Here is a 17,791-nt window from a genome sequence, read left to right as displayed (position 1 = left end):
CAAAAGAACAAAGTTGGAGGCATCATGCTATCTGACTTCAAACTATACTACAAGGTTACAGTAACCAAAACAGCATGGTACTGGTACCAAAACAGAGATATAGACCAATAGAACAGAACAGAGTCCTCAGAAATAATACCACACATCTACAGCCATCTGATCTTTGACAAACCTGACAAAAACAAGAAATGGGGAAAGGATTCCCTAGTTAATAAATGGTGCTGGGAAAATTAGTTAGCCGTAAGTGGAAAGCTGAAACTGGATCCCTTCCTTACTCCTTATACGAAAATTAATTCAAGATGGATTGGAAACTTAAATGTTAGACCTAAAACCCTAAAAACCCGAGAAGAAAACCTAGGTAATACCATTCAGGACATAGGCATGGGCAAGGACTTCACGTCTAAAACACCAAAAGCAATGGCAACAAAAGCCAAAATTGACAAATGTGATCTAATTAAACTAAAGAGCTTCTGCACAGCAAAAGAAACTACCATCAGAGTGAACAGGCAACCTACAGAATGGGAGAAAATTTTTGCAATCTACTCATCTGACAAGGGGCTAATATCCAGAACCTACAAAGAACTCAAACAAATTTACAAGAAAAAAAACAAACAACTCCACCAAAAAGTGGGCAAAGGATATGAACAGACACTTCTCAAAAGAAGACATTCATACAGCCAACAGACACATGAAAAAATGCTCATCATCACTGGCCATCAGAGAAATGCAAATCAAAACCACAATGAGATACCATCTCACACCAGTTAGAATGGCAATTATTAAAAAATCAGGAAGCAACAGGTGCTGGAGAGGATGTGGAGAAATAGGAACACTTTTACACTGTTGGTGGGACTGTAAACTAGTTTAACCATTGTGGAAAACAGTGTGGCAATTCCTCAAGGATCTAGAACTAGAAATACCATTTGACCCAGCCATCCCATTATTGGGGATATACCCAAATGATTATAAATCATGCTGCTATAAAGACACATGCACACTTATGTTTATTGCGGCACTATTCACAATAGCAAAGACTTGGAATCAACCCAAATGTCCATCAGTGGCAGACTGGATTAAGAAAATGTGGCACATATACACCATGGAATACTATGCAGCCAAAAAAAGAATGAGTTCGTGTCCTTTGTAGGGACATGGATGCAGCTGGAAACCATCATTCTCAGCAAACTATCGCAAGAACAGAAAACCAAACGCCGCATGTTCTCACTCATAGGTGGGAATTGAACAATGAGATCACTTGGACACAGGAAGGGGAACATCACACACCGGGGCCTATTGTGAGGAGGGGGGAGGGAGGAGGGATAGCATTAAGAGATATACTTAATGTAAATGACAAGTTAATAGGTGCAGCACACCAACATGGCACATGTATACATATGTAACAAACCTGCATGTTGTGCACATGTACCCTAGAACTCAAAGTATAATAATAATAATAATAATAACAATAATAATGAAAATGGGGCACGTATACACCATGGAATGCTATGTAACCATAAAAAAGGATGAGTTCATATCCTTTGCACGGACATGGATGAAGCTGGAAACCATCATTCTCAGCAAACTAACACAGGAACAGAAAACCAAACACCGCATGTTCTCACTCATAAGTGGGAGTTGAACAACAAGAACTCATGGACACAGGGAGGGGAACATCATATACCAGGGCCTGTCAGTGGGTGGGGGGCTACGGGAGGGATAGCATTAGGAGAAATACCTAATGTAGATGACGTGTTGATGGGTGCAGCAAACAGGTACATGTATACCTATGTAACAAACCTGCAAGTTCTGCACATGTATCCCAGAACTTAAAGTATAATTAAGAAAAAAAAAAAACGGAAATAAATAAATAAATAAAAATGGGTGTGGGTGATCTAGGATCTATCCTATGTCCACTTTTAATAGAGTAAGTTAAAAGAAAACAAAATAGCATATGTTTCATAATGTTTCTTTGTCTTACTTTTTCTATTTAAGCTGTGTTTTGCATCAACATAAAGGTTATTATTAAAATAAGTACTGTAGCTTATTTGGGGTAGTTTGTTATACAGCACCAATTACATCAGTTATAAGTACCAACTACATTCCAGGTATCATAGTAGGTATTAAGGATATAGAGGTGAACATGAAGACTCAGCCCTGCCCACAGGTACACTGTCTAATGTAGAAGATGGATTCACAAGCATATAATTCCAATATAATACAGGAAGGCACATATAATTTCATGACTGGCAAAGATCTTAAAGAGTTTCGTATAATCTATGCTTTAATTTAATACATGAATCTATAATAAGATACCTAGTGTAAAAACCTTTAGTGATGGAAATTCACTGCCCCCTGGGCTGGTCTATTGCATTTTTGAATAGCACAAATTTTAGTGTTTTCTTATCTTGAACTAATAATCGAAGTCCCTTCTAATTATATTGTACTAATAATCAAAGTCCCTTCTAATTACTAGTTCTAGTTCTATCATATCAGAGGCAACACAGAACAAACAATATATGTCTGATGGCCTCTCTCTTCTCAGTAGTTCAGAGACCTATGGGTGAGAATTGAGAGTAGAATCGAGAAGACAGGGATTTGAAGTAGTCATAATGAAAAATATTCTAGGTAAGTTATAAAAAGAAGCTGAGGAGAAATGAAAAACAAACAAAACTCACTTGCCAAGAAACAGTAACTGACAATAAAATAACTAACTCAATATTGTTGTGTAACTTTCTTTAGCAAAGCTGTGCTCACTCCGAACCAGCACACAGAGAGAAATTTAGAGACCCAGAGCTTGAGACAGGTTCAAGACAACTTGCAGAAATGCATGGGAGCAGTTCCGTTTTAATTCAGTTAAGTAAATATTTCATGACTACCTACTGTGCCACTCTGTGACAAATTAGGAGAGCATATAGGGAAATACTATTAGTCTATGGAAATAATTTGCTTATGAGAATTTCTACTTCATGTCAGTTGCACTAGCCTACTATAATAACTCTTGCACACAAATCTTACTTCTCAAAAAAGTCTTACCTTTACAAACTTTGCAACAGCTGTGAGACAAGGTAATCTGTTGAGACTCTGGACAATCCAAAGCTGGACAGCCTGAACTCTCAACAAGTTTCATGGTCTGGTCCTGTTAGACAACAGAAAAGAAGTGCTTCAAATTGTATCATTAGGACTTGCTAAGAAGTTTCCAGATCCAGCAACTGAGAAGCCTCTTTTAAGATCAAGAAATTTTTGTCCTGAGGACCTCTGCGCAGATCATGGGCTGACTCCCAAAATGACATTAAATCCCAACTGGAAAGTCTTTAGAATAAGCAAGTCTTTAGAATAGGAATCAGCCACACTGATACTACCACACTGCAGCCATGTCTATAATTTGCCAAACATCTGGGGAATCCTGGAAAATTTTGCTAGTTTTACAATACATTTGCAAGCCCAGATGACAACTGTGACAAAAACACAGTTTGATTTACATCAACAGTTTTTGGAAAAAACAGTAAATTAAAATTGGGCTTTCGAAACATTTCAGTTTTCTCAAAAAGTTTTGTTATAAGGAGATTCTCACAGATGATTCTGGTAAGAAATATTGGATATCTCCCACAAAACTACAAGGAAAATGAAGGCAGGATTCATGTCTCTTGCAAATTAATGTCTAGCACATTTTTCAGGCACCTAATTGGCACTTAAAAATTTCTTGAATAAAGGAATAAATCAATGTAAAATCATTATAATTCTTGCAGTGAAAAATATTAAATACTTCCCAAGGAGAAACCAAAACACAAAAGTATTCCTGCCTTGAAGTATTCCTGCCTTAGGAGCAAGCATTTGTTTTCTATACTGTTGGTGTCCAATCTCCTAAAAACAAGGATCATTAACTATGCTATATTATGCTAACTAATACATAAGTAATAACTCTTGGAACTTGCAAGCTTCCATTTTAACTACTGGTCAATAGCTTAGATTTGTAGATACAATTTCTGCAAGGAATGCTTTCATAGAAGAAGTACACATTTCAATATCTGCCTTTTCCTGGCTCATTTATGTAAAGGACCTTCTCCAAATCATAAGCTCTTGTCAGGAAAGTGGCAGGAAGCATGTATACAGTGGAGTCAAATGCTAGTCTTCTTTTGATTTAGTAGTAATATCAGTTCCGGTAATCTGGTTTTCTAAACCACAGTGTTTTCTGTGTTACTATTAAAGTCACAGACCCCTAGGACTGCCAATATTTTCAAAGCCACAAAATTGACAATAAAAGAACAAACAGGGACTAGAATTGACAGCTCAGAAAATGGCTGTGAGAGAGAGCTGTCAATTATGCAGCAAGGTAAATACAGGAGCTTTAAGGGCCTTGAAGGGAAAAGAAACTGTGGAAGTCCTTAAAGTGAAGAATTTAGTACAAAAGCTTATGATGATCTGACAGAGCTGTGCTGTCCAATCAGTAGTCACTAGCTACATGTGGCTCTTTTACACTGTAATTGCAAAGTACACATGAGAATTTGAAGACTTGGTATAACAAAAGAATGTACAATATTTTATCAATAAATTTAACATTGATTACATGTTGAAATTATGATATTTTGGATATATGGGAGAAAACAGAAAAAAAATAGTCCAACAAAAATTCTGTTTGTGGCTTGCATCATATTTCTATTGCAGAGTGCAGCATTAGAAGGTAGAAAATGGTGCCTTTTGTTTCAGCAAATAAAAGGTAACATTCACTCATTTATCTAAAATTTATGAGCACCTGCTGTGTTGCCTCTATACAGACTTCTAGCTGAACCTATTTAAAATCAAATAATCTTATATAATAGCAAATTTAAAATCCAATAGGCAATTAGTACATTTCTAAACCACAATTATCAGTATTATGAGACATATTCTGGTAAAATGAATAGGATACACATACACACACACACACACACACACACACACAGAGAGAGAGAGAGAGAGAGAGAGAGAGAGAGAGAGAGAGAGAGAGAGAGAAGTGACAAACTTTAAATGCCCTCAAGATTTTTAAATTTAGAGCCAAAATTTTAATGTTAGAGATTACTATTAGAAGGCAGCAGGCAGAAGTTTTCCTCCCTCCTTGAAGTAACTTCTCTGAGTCTCTTTTCTCATTCTGGAGTTACTAGATCTCTCTCTGTCTTCCAATTCTTTTATCTATTGTGGGACTTACTCCACTTAAAATGGCATTGGTGTAGGGATGATGATAAAGGAAAATCCATCATCTTGAAATACAGGTTGAGGAATTCATTTTAATTTTCCTGTGTCTCTATTCTCTAAGATGGGAACCTACATCATTGGAAAGCTGATTTAAAACTAAAAGAAGCAGAGAGGATACTTTATAATGGGCATGAAGAAATCAGGGCTTTCATGTTCTAGAAATCTAATCCGTCACAGTCTTGCCTCTTTGCATCTCCTCCTTGCTTATCTCAAAGGATTTCCAAATTAAGATGCATGAAGTGGATAGCTTCTTTCAGATTCAATTTGTCTTGGCAAAATTCTTAGGATTTTCCTTGCCCTCACTCTTAGTAATCACAGTTGATTGGTGGTGCCAGCAGCATAAATCACTATCTTAATTTTCTACATAATTTATACCTATTAAATCATTTCCCAAACCATGTATAGGAGGCATTTAAAGAGGAAAATTAACTATCAAATAAAAATGAAGCCCTAAAGCAGAAATTTTATATATAGACAGTTTCCTTCATATAGAATAAGGACTGAAATGTAATATTAGGGTCAAGAAATATAACACTATAATTTACAAAAGACAAACATGAAAAGTGTTGTGAAACATATTTAGTTTTTCAATTAGTAGGTCGAGGGGCAAAAGTTCAAATGAATTGCATTTGCTTCAGAAAGCTTGGCAAGTAAATTTGTAAGGAATTCCCCTTTAACTAATTTAAAACATTCCTTCCAAAGGGAATTAGATGAATATCAGTCTCAACTCCATCCAACAGTTAATTTTAGTTAGGCAGGTTTTTGTTTTGTTTTTAATTGAACTGAGCAATATTTCTCACATGGTACAAAATCATGAGTGACAAAAAGCTAAGTCTAACTTCACCTACATTTTCCTCCCAATAGCAAATAAGGAGCTTATTTGAATTTGGAAAATATAAGACAACTTCATAAAGCTTTAATTTGACAAAATAGCATTTTCATTTATTGGAAAAATTATTTTTCAACCACTAATTTACATGTTTAAAAACGAGAATTTCTTCACATTCAAACTATAATTAATATTTTGAATTTTCTCTTTGCATTAGAATTTCAAAAATGTATTTCAAGGTTGAGCTAGTCGAGAAACTTTTATTGTGTTTATAAATAGAAACAATTTTGAAAGACCCATGAATAGTCTTCTTACCTTGCACTCATAGAGAACACATACTCCAGAAGAGGAATAGACTGTACTTCTTTCTCCTTCAAAGTAGGTTCGTCCTTGAAATTGGCATATCGCTTTGGAGTAAAAAATACATATGTATTTATTTTATTGGGAAAAACAGCTTAGAAGGGATCAGATCATCTTGTAACAGCATTCCACATGTTTTACACCTTTTTTCAACATGTTTGAATAACCAGAAACCTCAATTCAATCTACTGCAAGGCACATGTAAAACTTAGTGTCATGCAAATTAAGTTGAGAGAGTAAAATAAGATACAAAAAAGATAAAGGGCAATGACATGTCTGAATTAGACTCTGAAAAAGTACTGCCAAGAAGCAGACTTAAAGTCAATTACTTGCCTGATAGATGACGTCCCACTTAGGGCATATTAAGTAGGCACTTAGGGTGGCAATAAATCAGGGGTAATATGAGACTCAGGGAACAATATGAGAAAAGTTTTTGTTTTATATACCATTACATAATTTTAAAATAGAACATTATAATAGAAAGAAGCTATATTCATTTCAGCACATCCATGTAAGTTTTAGGTTTTATGGTTTAGTGTTATTTTATTTATAAGTAGGTATGGGTTAGGGCACCCCATCTAGGACGTTGAGAGGTCTTCATCTAAACCTGCCTTGCTTCCATCACAATTAAGTGAAATTTTAAAATGTAACCTTAGATTGCATGGAAAAATATGTTTTTAATCCATAAAAATTGCATAGAGTATCAAATAATCTTTTTCTAAAGCTTGCAAAATATTTACAATTCACACAAACATTTAGCCAACAGAAATCATTTCCTTGTTTTGAAGTATTTCTTATTACCTACATTGACTCATCACGTAAGGCGAAACAGATTTACCCTAAAGCTAATGACGCCTAATTTTCAGGGTCCTTCTCTGGCTTAGGCTCCTTGTAAGATGCTGAACTAAGTTCTCCTTTCATAATTTTGTATTGTTTATCTTTGAAAGGACACCCAATATTGTAGATGCTTCAGATCCCCATTACATCTAGATCTACCCCAAGATAATTGTTTCAAAGACCAGTGGAAGTGATCAACTGATAGACTCCGGCAATTTGTTTCCCATATTTACTAAATCCAATTTTTTATTTTAACTATACAAATTCTATAAAGTGAATGTGTACATTTTCTTTTAATTCCACTGTGTGAATTATGAGAAATTCTTTCACTCTTTGCAATTCATATATCCCTATTACCTTTAAAAGTATCAACTTCCCAATAATAAAGAAGAAAGAAATTAGACATACTTTTATTTTTTAATTTCATTATTTATTTTTTTCTTTTAGAGACAGGGTCTTGCTGTGTTGCCCAGGATGGTCTCGAACTCCTATCCTTAAGTGGTCCTTCTGCCTAAGCCTCCCAAAGTGCTGGGATTACAGGCATGAGCCACCATGCCTGGTCTATTCTCTTAATAATATCAATATATTGTTGTAGAAATATTAAGACCCAAAATATAACCTGACTCTCACTTTCCTTGAGAAACTATTTTAAAGTTGCACATTTAAATAATGGAAACATGCACAGTTTTAAAAATGTCATCCTTCAATTCATCTCCTTACATAGCATTTATTAACAAATTTGACTACATAATGCGTATCTCCTAGCCAATTGATTTTGAACTTTTTAGAGCTTGCTAGCAAAGAATAAAATTTACTTGCACTAATCATATGACTTAACATCTGGCTAAAATAGCCTCACTCGTGAATATTCAAAATGACACTATAGATCTGTCAGTTGCATTCTATCTATTATATTATGAATTATAATGGTATGTGCATTTACCTAATATGATTGATCGCAAAATATATCTCTCTGACATCTAATTTTTAGGATTTTTTTTGTTTTCATGAAACTCAGTAACCTCAACATAATTAAACATGCAACATGCTAGGTCTTGGTTGAGGTTACTGAGCTTCAAGAAAACAAAAAAAAAAATCCTAAAAATTAGAGGTCAGGGAGATATATATATAAAGTACTATATTTTATAAGATAATGAGAATAAATAAAACCTTTCTTACATCTATTCAGTACCTGCCAATCAAAGGTTTCTAAGCCTATTGTATTATATGAGTTGATAACTATAGCCAATTCAAGTCCAAGCGTATGTGGAAGAAAAACAATGGTGCTCTAAATCTTTCTTACACAGAGGGGGGAAGGGAACATGGCTAAAAAAACACAAGGGTAAATTCTCCTTATACAAAGTCTTTTGATAATTTAATATTCACATAGAGCAGATGGGCCTTCTGCTCTAAACTCTTAATTCAAAAGACTCAAATAGGCAACTTGTGGGACAATAGGGCACCAAATGGAGCTTGGCAGGGAGGGAAAAAATACATAAATGAATGAGGTCACAATTGCTTACTTCTCTTTCAAGCAATGAGCACAAGCAGGATGAAGTTGGCTTAGGGAGAACCCAAAGTGAGTGATTTTTATCTCACTTCTTTTTTGATCAGTTGCTGTAATTCTCCATAAGTCTAACATTGACATGGAATATTCAGTAATATTAGCAGGATATTTCTTTCCTAGACTCTTTAGAGGAGAAATGTGAAGAAATTCAAACAAAGATATAATGATTCCTAAAAACACTGCAAGGAATCGTAAAAGTGCCATTAGAATGGCTCTAGGAGTTTTCTAAGAGAAGACTGAGGGAATAACAGTCATGTTAACCTATTCATACATTTAACAAATATGTACTGAGCTCCTATTACATGTTAGATACTCTCCTAGGTACTGGAATTCAAAGACAAATTTAATGTGCTTCGTGCCTCACTATTTAGTAGGGCAGACAGACTCATACACAACTAACTCTAAGAGAAGCCAAACTGCAATTCTATGATTAAATAATCCATAAGTTATATGGAAACTCAGGAACCCGAAAGCACTTCCAAGAAGGGATAGCTGGATTAAGATTAAGAAAACAAACAAGGGCTGCTGAAGGATCCATATTGTGGTAAAAGCAAGGGGTCATCATTACCCTAGGGCTAAGGAACAAGGGAAGAAAATGGTTTTACTACAGTCCAGTGTAAGCCAGAATTATGGAGGAGAGGATGCCTTGTGAAATCTATAATCAGAGAGCACAACTACTGCCAGAGACATAGCTTGGTGCAGGAAAGAAATATAGCCAACCTTCTCTCCTCCTCCTGCCTTCCAATTTCCTGCCAGTGTCTCCCATTGGTGAATGCTACTTGAAACTAGCTGGCAAGGAGACCAGAGTGATGCAGGCTGCAGAAGTCAGGCTCCTGGGGGACAGAGGACAAAGAATGGAAAAGGGAGTGTCGGGTGCCCAGGAACAGGAAAAATAACAAGAACAAATGTCTGTTACATTAATTCACTATATGCCATTAAGAGGTCTAGTTTACCAAGACAGCTTGCTCAGAAGGGCATGAGAGAACGGAACACAAAAGTCTGAAAAAGAAAATAGATATTTTAAAAATGTAGTCCCTCCTTGAGATTATCAAAATGAGGTTTATAGGCAGCCAGAGGGTAAAATGAGGGAACTGAGCTCTGGGAAAATCAAGTGTGTAAACAGAGGAGGGAAACAGATCGGGCCTATGCCCTAATTTTAACCAAGGCCAACCCGTGTAGGTATCAGGTGCAAATTCTCAGAGATAACAATAATCACTGGCTACAACAATGACTACATGACCATCCCTGGAATTCTCTAACTGAAAAGTATCTGCCTTCTAACCTCTCCCCAGTGGAGTATAAAGTAAGAAAATTCACTTCTTCAATAAAACAATAAAGGAATAATCATTTTTTACTGTATTTTCTGCTCCTTTTAACCATGTTAATTGCATGCACATGTTTATAGCCAGAGGCTTCACTTCTTCCCTAGTTTTGTTGTGTGGCTTGTGTGTATGTGAGTGAGTGTGACTACCACATTTAGTTCTTTGTGATGTAACTTTGGATTTCTACACCTCAAATCACTTACTAGCTTAAAGCAGAACTGTTTCAATTAGGCCATGTTTTCAAAAGTCTATGCTGAGTGATAGATTTAATATGTTATGTGTATATACTTTAAGATATAAAACTTCTAGGGAGATGTACTTAATTTATTCATACAGGCTTATCACTTTGTAGACTAGGAAGCTATACCATTTTGAAATCATACTAACCCATAGAACCACAGCTACTCATTAGTTATTAATATTAAACAATGTGAAATACACATTTCCTCTGACTCTAGTAGGTGCTGCTGTTAGCATAACTCGAGGGAGTGTATTCACACCAGGGTCTATGTGATTTACGTCACATAGAGCTTTCCTGCACATAGTCTATTCAGTCATAAGTGGAGACATTAACAACAACTTGTAGAAATTCAATAGGACAATGTAACACTTGATGTATTTGTTCTACCAAGGCTATCTTAAACATTGCAAATTGGATAGTCACTAGCGTCATAATTATCAGAGAATCCAAGAAAGCAATTAATAAAAATTATTTTCCTTCATTTTCCTCCATTTCAACAACATGAAAACAATTAACAGCAAATAGGAGCCAACAGATGCTACAGACAAATTTAGAAGTCATCAGTTGTTAAAAAGTGAAAGGTAATTTATAACACAGATTGAAAAATGGATAAGTGAAAGAAGCCAGTAAAACGCTGAAAATTCTAAGTTACACATTAAAATCTTGATTTACTGGTCCTTAATGCAGAGATGGCAACTGCAGGTTTCTCTAATGAGATTTAAATGAACTTCAGCAAACCATTGTGGAAAGAATGATCTAAACCCATCTAAAAACATTTCAGAATATATAAGCAAAAGGGCATCATATTTTACTTCTAAACATTTCCTCACTACATCTTTAGCTTTTTTCCTCTTATTACTTGATTGAAAATACATGCATCTACTTTAAACTTCCCAATTGGTATCAATACCTTTAAAAACAATTCATTACAAAATTAAAAGTTATAAATACCAAAAAGAAAGTCAGTGTAATTAACTTAAGTGAGTCATGGGACATAGAGTTTCTTTAAAATTCTTTTTCAAAACACCAAATATCAATGATCTTTGGATTGGTTGTCTGTTAAGGATAGACTTTTATATAGTAGTAGCTTTCCAATAGTATGCTTTGAAATTTTGATTCCCTTTGAGAGACTTCTCAAAAATGTATAATAGCAATTACTTCATTCTGAGCCAATATTTTGTTAGCAATATACAAATCAAAGCTGTTGGATGAGAAAATAACTCATTAACTATAATTATGTATATCTGTATTTTTATTATACATTTTTAAAAGAATGTACAATAAATGCATTCATGAGGCAGGCTAAGATTCTGCAAAGTCAAACAAAAAATTTAAAAGTGTTGTAATATTCTTAATAGGCTCCAATCAGCTATGCTGCATTTATCCAGCCCACAATCTTCTTTTGTAATCTGGACTCACTTGGAGTTAATTCTTAACAATATGGTCGTAATAAAAGTCTTGAGCACTAACTGATACAAAGTAATCTCTCTTCTCTACAATGCTTAAATCTTTATTATAGCACTGAACACATGTTTCTTCCTTTTCTCTAGTGAGTTGTACACTTTTTCATCTTCCTTATTTCAGGACAGAGACAGTGTCTTACTTGTCTTTGGATTTTATTCAGCACCCAGCATGGGCCCGGCATAATATATTCTCAAGGTTTGTTAAATTTTTTGGTAAATTCTCTTCTAGCTTCCTATTTGATAAAGAAATCTAAAAATAAGTGAACTGAACCTCTCTAAACTTCATTTTTCCCTTTACATTTGGTCTCACCTGTGGAGTTTGCATCTTATAATAAAGATTCTATAGCCTGTGTCTTACAGAAAGAGTCTGCCCTTTCTGTAAAATGACAGCTTACCTTCAACTGGAGCACATCTGAAACTTGTGAACTGGGAGCAGTAAGAAAGCAGCTGGTTACTGTCATAGCAGTAACTTACTAACATGAATAATGCAAATTAGCATGCTCAAGGAAAGTCTCCTTGGACAATTGGATGACAAAACTTTCTTCTTTCCCAATATAAAACCAGTTTTTGTGAGTCAATGCTATTTAAAATGATTAGAAGTTCAGAGTGCTTAAAAAATTCACAAATTCATGAATTAGACATGATTATCTAATCTCATTAATTGTTTGGGAATTTAGTTGTTTGCCAAACTAATATTAGAGTTTAAGAAATGAGACCTTGATAGTAGTTGTGCAACCTCCCTTTTCTGTTTTATATACATCATGTCCTTGGGCTTCTAAAGGACCAAAGAGTGCTTCCCCTAGGGGGCCTTAATTTAGGTCAGTAGCTTATTCTTCCAAAAAGAGAACAGGCCCTGAAATACTATAAATTTAGCAGTAGTGAGGGGTTAGGAGGCAAAGAAGGATAAAAGTACCTCCCAGAATAGAACAAGAGCAAAAATTCAAGCACCCTGTCCAGATCAGCCTTTAGGTTAGAGAATGTATATGCTGAGAAAACAAAAAATGAATGTTTAGAAGTTAATAGCAAAAAAGCACGCGCTATTCTTGTAAGCAGAGATTCAGCATTTTTGACTCTAACTTTACCAATTTAAATGGCAATCTAAAAATATTCTGAAATTCTTTTAAATTAGCTGCTTTTCTGTCACTAGTCTTGTTCTTGATCCTGGCTCATGTAACATAGAACAGTCTATTAGAACGACAATATAATCAATTCATTTAGTCCTCTGACAATATGAAAAATAAATTGAATGACTGGAGGTAAAGATTTAGAGGAAAATACAGTATTTGTGTCAATACTTAAATACTATTAAAGTGACAGAACATGGACACACATGAAGAAACAGGTTTCGTTACCAGTAGACAAAGAAATATAATGTATAATATAATAAGGAAAAGTTTGCATATTGTCACTTTCAAAGTTAGAACTAGAATCCATATGACAGTCCTTCTGTGCATCTTTTCTTACCACCAACCCAGTGAATTTGATCAATACAGGAACATCTTGTCTTTGGCTTAACTTTGTGTAATTTTTTTTTTTCAAAATGCCTGGCACCATTTAGACACATGTTGTTTTGATGTTAGAGTGTTGAAGATATTGAACATAAAATGTTGTGTGAACTGCAAAGCATGATTCTTTTCCTTATACACCAAATATTAGTGCTCAACTAAGAGATTACAAGTAATAAACATTGAAAAAGTGATTTTGCTCTTTTAGAACAGTTTCTGGCATGCAGGTAAAACAAAGGAGGAAACTGTTGAGGGGTAGCTCTATTAGGAGGACATTTTTCAATGCAGTTTCATGAGAGCTATATTAATAACTCCATTATGCAAAGAATGTGGGCCAAGAGAAGAGAACAAGCACAAGGTTAAAGGGAGCAAGCTCTGTGTAGAGTAAGACAAGTGGAAGGGATGGCAGAAAGAGGAGGGAAGAGAGAGCAGAAGCAGCAACTGAGGATGGAAAAATTTGAAAGCATACTTGAGATGGACTAGGAGAAGGAAACGCAGTAAGCAACAAAATGATAAACAGGAGAACCAAAACAATTTCATAAAGACTTAGAGCAAGAATGGTAACACCTGGTGAAAATAAGAAACTTTTTTTTTTTTCTTTTCTGAGACAGGGTCTCACTTTATTGCCCAGGTTGGAGTGCTGTGGCACGATGAACTGCAACCTCAACCTCCCAGGGTCAAGCAATCCACCTCAGCCTCCTGAGCAGTTGGGACTACAGGCACGCGCCAGCATGTCCCACTAATTTTTTAATTTTTTGTAGAGACAGGGTCTCATTATGTTGCCCAGGCTGGTCTTGAAGTCCTGACCTCAAGTCATCCTTCAACCTTGACCTCCCAAAGTGCTGGGATTAGAGGTGTGAGCCACCACACCTGACCTAAGAAACATTTATTGACACTGAAGCACTGTAGTAGAAGGTCATCTTCCCTGCCTTCAAGGAGCATTCAGCCTAATGTGGGAAATGATGGGCACATGCATAGGTAACTAAATATAACTCAGAGAAGAGCACAGTCTTACAAGGGTGGAACTGGAAATGCTTCACACAGAGGAGTGTTTGAAAATGAGCACCGAGGGTGAAATGATTTAGTATGATTTAAATCAGGAAAAGAGTACTCATAATACATTCAAAAATAGAATAATAATCACAATAATATACTTTGTCCCAGGATCCCAATGAACATCCAGTCTCGAAACCTATATTACCTGGAAGTGATTTATTATAAGTTGGTTTTACCTATACTCCCAAACTAGTAGGCTGATGGATCTCAACCACAGATGTGTATTAAAATCACCTGAAGAACATTTAAAACTCAATGCCCTATCTGCATGCCAGACCAATTAAAAAATTCTGAGGGTAGGACTTGGGTCTTTTAATATTTTAGAGCTGTCCAGGTAGACCTAAGTTGACAACTATTTTATTATTCAGAGAAAGGGGAAATAAAAGAGAAAAAATAAAATTAACATTTGAATAGAGACAGTCACAGATATATTCAGTAGAATCCTTTTTATCCTATATTCTCTGATGGGATTTGGCCCACTGTTTGAAAACAATCAGTTAAACTGAGAAATCATATATGACAATAAATGTGTACCTTAAACATTTTAAACACACAAATTCACACTCATTCAACCATGTTTTGATGTTGAACATTTTAGTGTGGATTCCTTGATTGTGCTTTATTGTAGTCTTGATTATATAAGTAAACCTTTTAATGTGTTGCCCAGAATTTCCAGTAAAAGTTTCATTTTGATTGGGTTTTTTTTTAAGGTAATAAGATAGATACTTGCCCAGCAGTCTGAAGAGAAATAATTTCAATACCCTGTTTTCATCCACATTTATAGTTGTTTTACTGACATGTAATTTCAGAGTACCTTTTTTAAGGGAACTCTTATACACTGTTGATGAGAATGCAAATCAGTTTAGCCACTATGGAAAGCCGTTTGTAGAGTTTTCAAAGAACTTAAAAGTACAACTACCATTCAACCCAGCAATCCCACTACTGGATATATATACCCAAGGAAAATAATTCATTCTATCAGAAAGACATATGCACCTGTATGTTCACTGCAGCACTATTCACGATAGCAAGGACATGGAATCAACCTAAGTGCCAATCAACAAGGAAGTGGATAAAGAAAATATGGTGTATATATACACCATGGAATACCATGCAGCCATAAAAAAGAATGAAATCATGCCCTTTGCAGCAACTTAGACACAGCTAGAGGCCATCATCCTAGACACCCTAACATGAGAACAGAAAAGCAAAAAACACATGTTCTTACTGATAAGTGGGAGCTAAACACTGAATACACATGGATGTTAAAGTAAGAACAATAGTCACTGGGAATCACTAGATGGGGGAGAAAGGGAGCAGGATGTTGCCTAAAGAACCACCTGTTGGGTGCTATGTTGCTGCCTGGGTGATGGAATCATTTGGACCTCAAGCCTCAGCATCATACAATTTAACCATATAATACACCTGCATATGTACCCTTTAATCCATAATAAAAGTTGAAATTTGCAGGATACAAAATCAGTGTACAAAAATCACAAGTATTCTTATACACCCAACAAGAACCAAAGTGACAGCCAAATCAGAAAGGCAATCCCATTCACAATTGCCACGAAAAGAATAAAACACCTAGGAATACAGCTACCCAGGGAAGTGAAATATCTCTACAAAGAGACTTACAAAGCACTCCTCAAATAAATCAGAGAAGATACAAAAAAAAAAATGGAAAAACATCCCATGCTCATGGACAGGAAGAATCAATATCATTAAAATGGCTACATAGCCCAAAGCAGTTGACATATTCAGTGGTATTCCTACTAAACTACCAATGATATTATTCACAGAACTAGAAAAAAAAAAACTACTTTAAAATTCACATGGAACCAAAAAAGAGCCTAAATAGACAAGGCAATCCTAAGCAAAAAAAAAAAAAAAAAAAAAAAAAAAAAAGCTGGAGGCATCACAATACCCAACTTCAAACTATACTACAAGTCTACCATAACCAAAACAGCAATGGTACTGGTACAAAAACAGGACATAGACCAATAGAACAGAATACAGAGCCCAGAAATAAGGCTGCGCATTTACGACTATCTGATCTTCCACAAAGCTGACAAAAAAACAAGCGTTAGAGAAAACTCCCTATTAAATAAATGGTGCTAGAATAACTGGCTAGCCATATGCAGAAAATTGAAGCTGGACTCCTTCCTTACATCATGTACACAAATGAACTCAAGATGAATTAAAGACTTAAATGCAAAACCTAAAACTATAAAAACTCTGGAAGACAACCTGGGCAATACCATTCTGGACATAGGAATGGGTGAAGATTTCATGACAAAGACACCAAGAGCAATTGCAACAAAAGCAAAAATTGACAAGTGGGATCTAATTAAACTTAAGAGTTTCTGCACAGTGAAAGAAACTATGAACAGAGTAAAGAGAAAACCTACAGAATGAAAGAAAATATTTGCTGGCAAAGTTGCAGAGAAAAGGAAACACTTATACGTGGTTGGTGGGAGTGTTAATTAGTTCAACTATTGTGGAAAGCAGTGTGGTGATTCCTCAAAAAACTAAAAGCAGAACTCCCATTTAGCCCAGCAATCCCATTACTGGGTACATACCCAGACAAATATAAATCTTTCCACCATAAAGACACATGCACATGAATGTTCATTGCAGCACTATTCACAATAGCAAAAAAAAAAAAATGGATTAACCTAAATGCCCATCAATGACAGACTGGATTTTTAAAATGTGGTACATAAGCACCATGAAACACTATGCAGCCATAAAAACAATATCATGTCTGTTGTTGGAACATGGATGGAGCTGGAGGCTATTATCCTTAGCAAACTAATGCAGGAACAGAAAACCAAATACCACATGTTTTCACTTATAAGTGGGAGCTAAATGATAAGAACTTATGAACACAAAGAAGGAAACAGCAGACACTGGGGTCTATTTGAAGAGGGAGGGTGGGAGTAGGAAGAGGAGCAGAAAAGATAACAATTGGGTACGGGGCTTAATACCTGGGTGATGAAATAATATGTACGACAAACATCAGTGACATAAGTTTACCTATGTAACAAATTTTCACATGTACCCCCAAACCTAAGAAAAAGTTTTTTAAAATTCTATTATTCATAACAATGAATACTTTGAGAAATATTATTAAAACTTTAATTCAGTGAAAATTATTACTGTAAAAAGTAATTGACAAGAGAGTCCTTCAAGAAATAATTTTTAAAAATAACAGTAGATATACACACATAAAACACACTTATAAACTAAGAAAGTTAAAATAAAATTTCCAAAGGAGAAAAATACACTTACTGAAGAAAGAGCTGGAAACATATTTTACCGCACGAACACAAATCATCAGGAACTCTGCTGGATGTATTTCTTTTAGTTTTGTTATTCC

General features: G+C 35.2%; 1 protein-coding gene across 4 annotated transcripts in view; it reads right to left on the bottom strand.

Annotated features, from left to right (window-relative positions):
* The window catches only part of LOC105470100 (neural EGFL like 2), a 435,684-nt gene that overhangs the window by 212,163 nt on the left and 205,730 nt on the right, over positions 1-17,791 (bottom strand). For all 4 annotated transcript variants that reach the window (XM_071071837.1, XM_071071835.1, XM_011721849.2 and 1 more), the window contains exons 11-12: positions 6,374-6,465; positions 3,034-3,136 (exon numbers count right to left, since the gene is read on the bottom strand). In XM_071071837.1, the coding sequence (XP_070927938.1) occupies positions 3,034-3,136; positions 6,374-6,465 (195 nt within the window). The remainder of the gene's footprint in view (positions 1-3,033; positions 3,137-6,373; positions 6,466-17,791) is intronic.

This window comes from Macaca nemestrina, chromosome 10 (assembly GCF_043159975.1).
Source record: "Macaca nemestrina isolate mMacNem1 chromosome 10, mMacNem.hap1, whole genome shotgun sequence".
Classification (NCBI taxonomy): domain Eukaryota; kingdom Metazoa; phylum Chordata; class Mammalia; order Primates; family Cercopithecidae; genus Macaca; species Macaca nemestrina.
The sequence above is the reverse complement of the archived record's forward strand: the minus strand, read 5'-3'. Positions and strand labels throughout refer to the sequence as shown.